This window comes from Narcine bancroftii, chromosome 2, assembly GCF_036971445.1.
Source record: "Narcine bancroftii isolate sNarBan1 chromosome 2, sNarBan1.hap1, whole genome shotgun sequence".
Taxonomy (NCBI): Eukaryota; Metazoa; Chordata; class Chondrichthyes; order Torpediniformes; family Narcinidae; genus Narcine; species Narcine bancroftii.
The window spans coordinates 201,441,472-201,453,134 of NC_091470.1; the positions used below are offsets into that span (position 1 = coordinate 201,441,472).

Here is an 11,663-nt window from a genome sequence, read left to right on the forward strand (position 1 = left end):
CACCCTCACACACGCGTGCACAAATAGACTTGCACACACAAACTCTTGCACACATGTGCACACACCCATGCATGCACACAGACATTCAGACACACACACACAAACACACCCAGACACGTGTACATATACATAGACAAACATGCAGGCAGACACACACACATGTGTGTGTGCACGCATACTCTGGGGTGACTGAAGAATTGCCAGTGGAACTCAAATAGATCATCAAAGGTGAGATGTGAAGACGAGCTCTGCAATGTTATGAAAGGAGACACCAGAAGACTTTTCAGATGTGTGAAGAGGCAGATGTAGAGAACGACCCACTGGGAAACAAGGCTGGAGAACGGATAGCAGGCAACCAAGAAGTGGTGGATGAAGTATTTTTCCAGCAGAAACCTGAGAGATTCAGTAGCCTAGTGAGTGAAGGAGAAGGTGCTGGGGAAGGTGAAGGGGCTGAGGGTGAACGAGGCCCCTGGACTAGACGGGCTGCAGCCCAGGGTTCCGACAGAGACAGCTGAACCGTGTATGTTGGGAATGGCTCAAGACGAATGGAAAGTTGCAAATTCGACTCTTTAAGACAGGCCCTTTCTCTTTTTCCACTGAGGGTGGGTGGAACAAAAATTAGAGGACATGGGTATAGGGTGAAAGGGGAGAAGGGGAGAAGATCAGAACTTCCTCTCATTGAGAGCGGTGGGGGTTGGAATGAGCTGCCAGCTGAGGCGGTGAACGTGGGCTCAATTTTAACATTTAAGAAGACTATTGGAAAGCACAAACTCCTTACAGACAGCGCCAGATTTGATCCCAGGTCACCGGCGCCATAACAGCGTGGCGCTGCCTGCGGCTTCCTCCCTGCTCAGTTCCTCCCTCACTATATTCGTCCCTGCTAACTGCCCCTCCCCACCCTCGTCCTGATCTCCGGCAATTCACCACAGCTCAGCTGAGTGGATCCAATCTGGTTCATCACGACCCCCCACCCTCCCCCGGACGGATTGGCCTGTGTTGAAAGGTCCAGTTACTGATTGAGGGAGTTGACCACGTGCAGCCGGGTTTGCTGCCTGCCAGGTGTTGGTGACCAGACCAGGCTGACCCACACATTGGCCGCCATCTCTGGCAACAGTCCTCTGTCAACAGGCAGCCCAGATGAAGGTCGTCACCTTCCCTCTTTGACGGAAGAGACAAGCCTTCATGGGGAGAAATTGAACCGCACACAGTTGGGGAAAGAGGGGCAGAAGATTTCATACATAAGTGGGCTGTTAATTTTATTATAATCTGGGGAAAAAAAAACACCAATAATCAAACACATTTTGAGTATCTGGTATAAATTGAATAATTTAATTGGTACAAGAAAGAAAATTACTCCAAAAATAAATTAATTTCTCTAACTATGGATAATTTAAATCTACATACCTGGTTCCATAAAGGGATCAGATACGTAGAAGATTGTTAATAATGTCATTTGAACAATTAAAAAATAAATACAATATTTATAACAATACAATTAAGAGCTTTTCTTAGAGAAGAATTAGGTCCGACTATGATGTTGCCAGAATGTGGTGAAATGCAGATTCTAAATTCAAAAGGGGATCACAAACACATTAACATCAGTTATGAATTCTATAATCCAATTGGGAGTTACAAAGATGGGAATCAGGCTTGAACATTAGTGTCAATGATAAACACAAGCTACGACTGTACGACCAACACAATCGCACCTGCGTTTCACCGGGTCGCAGGTATGGCTGCCTCACCTCCACGAATCCATCGCGTCTCCCTCTCAGGTTATCAGTGATTCACACACAGCTCTGCGCCTTCATGCTGCGCTTAGCTTGAGTCAGATTTCCAGGTAACTGTTACGCCTGGTCACCACCAAGGCGACCTTGGCGAATTGAATTTGGTGTTTGGACAATCTCCCTCCCCCCGTCCCCCAGCAGGAACAATGTTGAGTCCTGTGGATACTCCACCCCTGTAATTATTTTCAGAAGGTCCCCTAATTCTACCCAGCAGGGTCTCCCCTTGGTGCCTGGTCATGGCGAACACGCAGAGACTCATCTCCACACCACAATTCAGGGGCCTCTGATTTGACCCTGTGCAACTTTTGAGGCATGAGGTACGGCTGGTGTAAGAAGTTGTACTGCACCAGCCTGGACCTGGCGTGAACGGCCGCCTTCATGCTGTCCCGGCAGAGGTCGGACCAGCGTCGCTCAGGAATTGTGGTTCCCAGATCTTTGCCTCGCTTCATGGAGACCTGGTGTCGGGCTCTCGTTTTGGAACAGGAGATGATTCTATGTTCTCTTCGCTGTTAGTTAAAAAGTACCGACGACAGGAGAGAGAGAGAAAAAGTAATGGAGTGACTTGAATATATACTTTATTCTGTGTCGATTCATGTCAAATATTTTGCAAACGGTGCTGTGTGTGAAGATTTTCACGGGAATAGTTTGCAAACGAGCTTTGTAAGTAAATGAGTGTGGATTTCTTTTTAAAAATGGAGTCGTTAGGGAGTGGAGATGTGCAACGTGATCTCGGTGTACGTGCTCATCAGTCACAGGCAGGTTCAATAGGCTGTGGAAAAGGCGGACGGCTGTTGGCCTTCATAAAAAGGTGAACAGAGTCACGGAGTAGAGACGACCTTCTGCCGTTGTCCAGGGCCCTGGAGCATTGTGTCCAGTTCTGGTCTCCTCATTTGAGGAAGGACATTCTGAGGGAATGCAGCATGGATTCACAGGGTTAGTCCCCAGGAAGGCAGGATCAACGTACGCTGGAAGGTTGGATAAACTGGGTTTGTACACATTGGAATTTAGAAGGATGAGGGGAGATATGATTAGAGCCTATAAGATTATTAAGGGATTGGACGCGATAGAAACTGACTACACGTTCCAGATGTTGGGTGGAGACGAGGATTCGATACCACAGTTTAAGAATACACAGAAGGCCCTTTAGGACAGAGATGAGAGAATTTTTTTTTACCCAGAGAATTGTTGGTCTGTGGAACGCTTTGCTGCAGAGGCAGGTTCTCTGGGTGAGTTCAAAGGAGTTAGATGAGGTCCTTGTAGACAGGGGAGTTAAGGGATATGAAGAGAAGGCAGTGACAGGGCACTGATTGTGGAAGATCAGCAATGATCCGAATGAATGGCAGTGCTGGCTTGACCTACAGTAAAAACCTGGTTAGAACACAGTAGTTGGGGTCCAGGATTTGATACCGTGTTACAGCCGAGTTGCAGACTACGGGGCTGGAGCGGCTGGTGCTGGACTTCAGGGGCTTGAGTGTCTGGCCCAGGACGTCAGGGGCCCAAAGTCCCGCACCGGCCGCCCCAGCCCTGACATCCCATGCCGGGGTCTGTCTGGCAGCGGGGAGGGTGGCTGTCGGCAGTGGGGAAGGGGCTGTCAGGCAACGGGGAGGGGGCTATCGGTAGCGGGGAGGGGGGCTGTTGGCAGCGGGGAGAGTGCGGGAAGGGGGCTGTCGGCAGCGGGGGGGGGGGGTGGGTTGGCTGTCGGTAGCGGCGAGGCGACCTGACAGTCGGCTGCCCCTGCCCCGACTTAGGAGCCAGTGTTTGCTCCGCGGCACCTCTCCCCAATTCAGATCTTTCAGATGGCAGAACACCGCCTTCACCACTACCACCTGAACGTCCCTTTGCAGACACCCACAGCCGCATTCTCCAGGCGATTCCACCTGAAAGCGGCTTTTGGGGGTCCACGGACACCCATGCTCTAAGCAATTCTGCGGATTAACGAATTGCCTTCTAACGAGATTTCAGTGTATTAACCATTTCCAGCAGTTTTAACGATAATCAACTGTGAATTGCTGGGTGATACGGTTATTAATTTATTTAGATCACTTAAGAAAACACCCGGCCTGTCCCCTGTGGGCAGAGCTCTGTCACTGGGCCAAGCAAGGAGGACAGAGGTAGAAACATGGAGACCAAACAAGGTCACCTGAACCTCCCTGAGCAAACTGGCACTGGGCCCTAGGTCAGCGTGTTCACCAAGATCAACACTGGCTGGAACCCATGGCCAGGCGACTGGCAGCGAGCCGACTCTCTCTGCACTGCCCTGCCTCTCACTGGGCCTTAGTGGGCTGACAATAAAAAGCCTCAGACCGGGCTCTGCACCTTCATGGAGCAGGACTCTCTGTGTTGGGACAGTGGGTAAGTGAAGCTTTTCTCGGTTACCTGCGCAGGCCATGGGGTAGGCAGCGGACACCCGCCCACAGCCTTGCCTTGAGTTAGTCATGGCAGCTGGGGAACCCGGCCCCAAGATGAGCTGGCAGATATCCAACCATCCTCATGGAGGGAGACACCTCCTTTCCCCTCAGTTGCACAGGGTCCTTGACTGCCCACCCCTCTCCTTGCCTCACCTCCTGGCCTGATGGTACTTGTTTGAGGGCAGGGACAAGGGGTTGCGTTGGGGAGAGAACAGGCCAGGGGCGAGAGGCTGCATCAACTCAGGTCTCAAGGTCAGAACTAGTGGGAGGCCAATCTTCCCCTGGAGGAGTGACTCAATGGGACAGGCCCATCACCAGACTCTGGAGATAAAGCCCTGGGAGCACGTGTGGGAATACAAGACCCTGGGACTGTGTTGGGCAATGCAGGACCCTGGGGCTGTGTATGGAATGCAAGACCCTGGGACTGGTTGTGGGAGGAGGGAATGCAGGGCCCTGGGACTATGTAGGGCAATGCAGGATCCTGGGACTGTGTTTGAGAGAATGGAGAACCATGGGTGTGTCTAGTGGAATGGAGAACTCTGGAACTGTGTGTACGGGATTGTCAGCCCCAGGGACTGTGTGTAGGGAAATGCAGGAGCTGGTGAGCATGTGCAGGGGAATGCAGGACCCAGGGACTATGTGTATGAATGTGCAGGACCTGAGAACAGCATGCATAGGAATGCAGAACCCAGGGATTGACTGTAGGGGAACACAGTACCTGGGGAATGTGTGTAGGGGAATTCAAAACCCGGGGGCCAGTGTAGGGGAATGCAAATATTGGGGACTGCATGTAGGGGAATACAGGTCAGGGGACTGTTGTGGAAATACAGGACCGAGAGACTGTGTGCATGGAAATGCAGGATGCAGGAAAATGCAAGACCCAGGGACCATGTGTAGAGGAAGGTAGAACGCAGGGACTACCTGCATAGAAATGCAGGACTCTGGGACCATGAACACAGAAAGGCAGAAATGTGCAAGGGGAATGCAGGATCTGAGGACCGTGTACAGGGGGAACGCAGAACCATGGGACTGCATGCAGGGGAACACAGAACCCAGGAGACCATGTGCATGGAACGCAGAACCCAGGGGACTGCGTGCATGGGAACGCAGAACCCAGGGGACTGCGTGCATGGGAACACAGAACCCAGGGGACTGCATGCAGGGGAACGCAGAACCAAGGGGACCGGGTGCAGGGCACCAAGGGTTAATCAGGTCTGTTCTCTCTGTCCAGGCCAGCCTTGACCATGAAGCTGCTACTCCTGACCTGCGCGGCTGCTCTGGTCTCTTCGCTGGTGGGCGGTGAGCAGCGGGAAGGTAACGGCAACGTCGTGCACTCGGCCGATGGTCACACCCACTCACCGGGGGCTGGGATCACCCTCAGGCACTCATTCCCCCCCTTTATTTTTTTTAAACATGCAAACTTTATTTAAAACTACAACATGACACCAAATATACACAGATCTACGACTAAAAACCCACCATTACCGTGGCAGAAACCATGTGAAGCAGCGATCTATTACACAGTATTTTACATGAAATTAAAACACGATTTTTATCATCGAGCGCACACACACTATCCCCTGGGGAGGGGCCACCATTCCTGGAATTCAGACGCCGTCCCCTCAGATACCACATGGCTCCTGCTCCCACACCGCACAGACGTAACCCTGAGCGAGGGAAAGCAATCGGTTCCACCCGTGACTTGCCCAGGACCGGCGACAACGACAAGGTTCTCCGAGCGCCCGGCCCCCTTCCGCACCGGGTAGCCATAGATCAGGAGCCACAGGGTCTGAAGTGCAGCCAGAACATGAGGAGAAGCCCCTTCAGGTGGGCGGGGGTGGGTGCAGTCTCACGCATTCCGCGTTAAGCATGGTTCACCGTCTCCTCCCGGGCCGGGGATGTGACAGGCAGCTGGGGTGTCAGGAAGTGATAACACTCGGCCACCCCAGGTCCCCCATTCTCTCAAACACACAGACCTCCACTGGAGAGACCCCCGCCCCCTCACTGCTGGGCGGTCACTCACTCCCTGTACCACAGGCAGCCCCGTGATGGAGGTGTCCACTACTTCTCTCACCGGGGTGGGGGTGGGCATGGCTGGGATCACACACACTCGCTTCCCCCCTCCATCACCCAGCCCCATGGTCGGGGTGTCCACTGCCCTGTTCACACAGACAGACAGCCACGTAGCCATTGCCTTTGGTGGCGGGGGGGGGGGGGGGGAGATGTTTAGCCCCGGAACATGTCTCTGGTCCACGGGCAGGAGTGGTCCACCTTGATGCACGACCACTGGGGATCCGTGACACAGAGCTGGGCCAGTGGCCAATCACTACTCTCAAATCAGAATCAGAACACTACAGCACAGGAAGAGGCCCTTCAGCCCTTCTAGTCTGTGCTGAACTACTATTGTGCCCAGTCTGACTGACCTGTGCCTAGCCCACAGGCCTCCGTACCCCTCCCATCCATGTACCTATCCAAATTCCTCTTAAATGTTAATACTAAGCCCACATTCACCACTTCAACTCATTCCACACCCCCACTGTTCTCTGGGTGAAGAAGATCCCCCAAAGATTTCCCCCTTTCACCCATATCTTCCGGTCCTTATCTCACCCAACCTCAGTGGAAAAAGTCTGCTGGCATTTATTCTTTCTGTACCCCTTCTTATACCTCCCTCAAATCTCCCACCATTCTTCTGTGCTCTAGGGAATAAAGTCCGATTTCCCACATCATAACCCAGATTGTTGATATAGATGACATACAATGGCCTCAGGACCGATCCTTGAGGCACACCACTAGTCACAGGCCTTCAGTCATTGAGACAGTCACCAACTATCACTGTGTGTTCCCACATAGATTTCCCATCTACTACCTCATCCTGAATACAGAATAACCTCCCATGCGGAACAAAGGCCTTACTAAAGTCTATGTAGACGACACCCACTGCCATTCCTTCATCAACCTTCCTGGTAACCTCCTCGAAAAAAAAACTTTGAACAATTGGTTAAGCACGGCCTCTCACACGCAAACTCATGCTGACAGTCTCGGAACATCATAGCACGGGTACAGGCCATTCGGTCCACAACCTGGATAAACACAAGAAATGGGAGCAGGAGTCAGCCATTCGGCCCGTCAAGCCTGCTCTGAAATTCAATGAGATCGTGGCTGATCTGATGATGGGCTCATCTCCACCCACCTGCCCTTTCCCCATATCCCCTAATTCCCCAACTATGTTAAAAATTGATCCAACCTTCCCCACCCTCCGGGGAATGGTTCCTCCTCATCTCCATCCTAAATCTACTCCCCTCATTCTGGTCTCCCCCACCAATGAGAACAACTTACTGACCTCTATCTTCAAAGCCTTTCATAATTTTATACGTTTCTATAAGATCCCCTCTCATTTTTCTAAATTCCAGTGAGTACAGGACCCAGATGACTCCCATCTCTCATTTCCTCAACTAATCCTTTCCTACCTTTGCTTTAACCAGCCTTTCCAAAAGCACATCAATCCTCCCTCTCAGAATCCTCTCCAGTAACACTCCCACCACTTCATGTCAGGCTCACCAGCCCGCGGTTCACTGGCCTGTCATTCACCAGTTTGTGGCTCACTGACCCACTGTCCAACCATTTAACAGCCTGCAGCTCACTAGTCCACCATTCACCAGCCTGTGGTTCACCGGCCCACTGTCCACCAATGTGCGGTTCACCGGCTTGCTGTTCACCAGCTTGTGGCTCACTGGCCTGTCATCCACTGGCCCACCATCTACAAGCCTGTGGCTCACCAGCCCACGGTTCACTGACCTGCCGTCCATGAGCCTGCAATTCACCGGCCGGCGGCTCACCGGCCTGTCATCCCCAAGTCCGTGGTTCATCAGACTGCGATTTACCGGCCAGCGGCTTTGACCCATCCTTAAAGCCTTGCATGTATAACGGCAGAACATCAACCTCCCTCCTGTCTGGGCCAACAAAGATTCAAAAATGTCTGCCAGGCCTCCGGGAATTTCTTCCCCTCTTTCTGCAATGGCCTCAGATAGTCCTGGTCAGGCCATGGGAACTTATCCGTCTGTATGCACATCAGGACTGTATGTTTCCGGTTAACACCCTGAACCCCAAGGGACTTCTCCTTCTCAAGATTCAGTGTCATATTACACAAAATTGCCTTTTGGCTGCTGTAAGGCAGATTCACCATCAGCCTAAAGCTCCTCTTACAGAAGCAAATGAGGCTGTGTTCCCCCCCACCCAGTCCAATTGTCTGTGGATTTGCCTCCATGGCTCCCACAGCCTTTGAACCCTTACCGAGTCCCATCAAAACCGTCGTCAACCCGAGCTCCATATCTGAACCTCTGACTGACGCGATTAAGAAGGCCTCAGCACCCCCTCGCATGTTGGATCTGATGCCTGGTACCCCAGCGGCCAGTTTTCAGCCTGTCTCCAGCTGGGTGTGAGTGACCAGCAGCCCTGCCACATGTTGGGTTCCTTCTGCCATGGAGCCCCCTCTCTGGACCACCACTGTGATCACTAACCTGTGGGAGGGGGGGAGCGGATGTTCTCCCCTTTTTCTGGTGCCCTGCGCCAGTCCTCTGCCTCCCCAGAGTTTGCAACCCAAAGTGGCCACCATCTTGGGCATGGACTCCGTGGTTGGCTCCTTTAATGGGCGGTTTGAAGCCTGTGCAGTCAACGGTGGTCAGACCCCGCAGGGGGAGCGCAGTGTCTCCGGTCCCCACGGGTCTGCAGCAGCACCGCCATTTTGAGATGGGGAGTCTTTGTTGAAAGGTCTCCTGTGGCTCTATGCACTTCCCTTCTCTCGTCTCTCCGCAGGACTGCTAGAGGAATCGCTGGTGTTCCCAGAGAACACTCAGAGTGACCACGTGGTGGTGGAGCCTCAGATGCAGACAGACCTCAGCGACCTGACACTGTGCGTGCGGTACAACACCGAGCTGCGGACCAGGCATGTCCTCGTCTCCTACAAGTCCCAGGAGCTGGCGCTGAGCCGCGAGAATGACACCACCATCAAGGTTAGCATCGGGAGCAAGGAGCTCCTCTTCCGGCTGCCCCCCAGCCTCTGGGGCTGGGTCCACCTCTGTGTCACCCGGGCGATGAAGGAGCAGCTGGTCGGCCTGTACGTCAATGGCGAGCCAGCCAGCCGGAAAGTGCTGGAGGGCTCACAGCCCGTGACGGCTGGGGGCAAGTTGATCCTGGGTCACGAGGAGGGCGTCGTCGGGAAAGAACAGAACTTCGTGGGTGAGCTGCTAGACGTCAACCTGTGGGACCGGCTGCTGGCCCCCAGAACAATCCGAAACCTTTACAGAGGTGACTCCTCCCCTCAGGGCAATGTGATCGGCTGGTTGACGGCCAGAGTAGACACCAGTGGCAAGGTCACGGCCCAGAAATCAACCAGAACCCAGTGAACGCAACACGCTCATAAACTCCCACCAATAAAACCCTCTCTCCTACAGAATCAGAATTTATTGGTCATGAAATTTGGTGTTTGGCGGCAACGTCAATGCAAATAAACCACTTTTATAACAATAAATTTTTTTAAAATGCACGAAAAGTCAGGCAGCATCTGTGGTTCATTGATCATTCCGGAATCTGACAGCAGCGGGGAGGAAGCTGTCCTTGTGCCGCTGAGTGGCTCTCAACGGAGAACTTCAGAGCAGGGATGTGATGTTGAGGCTTCACAAGGCCCTGGCGAGACCTCACATGGAGCATTGAGAGCAGTTTTGGGCTCCTCATTTAAGAAAGGGACGTGCTGACGTTGGAGAGGGTTCGAGAAGGTGCACAAGGATGATTCTGGGATTGACAGGGTCATCACATGAGTTGACAGCTCTTGGCCTGAACTCGTTGGGATTTAGGAGAATGGAGGGGGTGGGGATCCCATTGGAACGTTTCATATATTTAGACATACAGCTCGGTAACAGGCCATTTTTCCCCACGAGTCTGTGCTGCCCAATTTACACCCAATTAACCTACACCCCATGCTACGTTTCAATCAGTGGGAGGAAACTGGAGTCCCTGGGGAAAACCCACGCAGACACAGGGAGAACGTACAAACTCCTTACAGACAGTGCTCTAAAGGCATTGCGCTGACTGCTACACCCTATTGAAAGGCGTGGACCTTTTGTAATAAAACTGCACCTGCTGCTCTCTCACTGGCATCCACTGCTAAATAAAATTGTCTGTCAAAATCAGGACATTTTAACACAGAGCAATGGCAGAGCATCTCCTTTAAATTTTCCAAAGTTGTCTGACACACTTTAGTCCACACAAATTTCTCCCCTTTCTTCAAAAGGTTGGTTAAAGGAAGAGCAACCTCAGCAAATTTTCCTGTAATATCCTGCCATTCCTAAAAACCTTCTCACTGCTTTCTTGCCATTGAGAATAGGAAACTCAGAAATTGCATTCACCTTAGCTTGAATAGGTGCAACTTTGCCATTGCCTACATAACCCAAGTATGTTACTGTGGCATTTGCCAATTGACATTTTGCTAAATTAACAGTTAAGTTTGCTTTGGATAATCTTGCAAACAATTTGTAGATGTAGAATGGTTGTTTCCTGTGGTGGGAGAGTCTAGGACAAGAGGGGACGACTTCAGGGTGGAAGAACGTCCACTTAGATTAGAGATGGGAGGAATCTCTTCAGCCAGAGGGTGGCCACAGGTAATTGTGGGGGCCAGGTCATTGGGTGTATTTAAGGCCGAGATTGACAGGTTCTTGATTAGCCAGGGCATCAAAGGTTACAAGGAGGAGGCGGGGCAGACAGGACGGGATTCCGCGACCCGAGAGCCAAGGAATTCCGTTTGATGAGCATTCCCCCTAGGGTCGACGTGCTTCCAATTCTTCGGCCTCCCCCCCACCCCTTCACTCCCTCCCGACCACCAGCCGCTCACTCCCCTCGACGATGGGCCTGACAGACATCCTGGCTCATCACGCGATGAAAGGGGCCAGAGGCTGGGACCCTTCCCCAGTTCAGAACCTTCAGACTACACCCCTTCCCTAGACTGGGACCCACCTCCGGCCCAGGACTGGTCTGGGACCCTCAGACCTGGACTCCATCCGCCTCCCGCCTGGATCTGGGACACTCCCCCGGTTCGCGACCTTTGACCATGACCCTCACCCAATCTGGGACCTTCGAGTATGACCCTTCCACAATCCGGGACCCTCCCCAGGTCTGGACCCTCAGACCGCAAACCTCCCCTGGTCCAGAACCCCACCCCCCCATCCCAGTCTGGGACTCTCCCCTGGTCCGGGACCCCCCAGAATGTGAGCCTCCTCCAGTCTGGGACCCTCAGACTGCAACACCACTCCAGTCTGTGACCCCCCACCCCCAGTCTGGGACACTCCCGTGGTCCGAGATCCCCCAGAACAGAACCCTCGCTTGGTCCAGGACCCTCGCCAATCCAGAACCCCATCCCCCATCCCAGTCTGGGATTCTCCCCTTGGTTCGGGATCCTCCCCACCTCCCAGACTGGGAC

The 11,663-nt window shown here is 52.8% G+C and overlaps 1 protein-coding gene across 2 annotated transcripts; it reads left to right on the forward strand.

Moving 5' to 3' along the window:
• The first annotated feature begins 1,614 nt into the window (after positions 1–1,614).
• On the forward strand, positions 1,615–9,743 carry LOC138754997 (female protein-like). 2 transcript variants are annotated; one of them, XM_069920115.1, is made up of 3 exons: positions 1,615–1,730; positions 5,427–5,509; positions 9,008–9,743. In XM_069920115.1, exons 2-3 carry the CDS (start codon positions 5,440–5,442, stop codon positions 9,595–9,597), a joined length of 660 nt encoding a protein of 219 aa, XP_069776216.1. In that variant the 5' UTR covers positions 1,615–1,730; positions 5,427–5,439; the 3' UTR covers positions 9,598–9,743. The 2 variants fall into 2 exon arrangements, with proteins under 2 accessions (XP_069776216.1, XP_069776213.1); XM_069920112.1 differs by lacking the exon at positions 1,615–1,730 and adding an exon at positions 4,033–4,139.
• Positions 9,744–11,663: the final 1,920 nt, after the last annotated feature.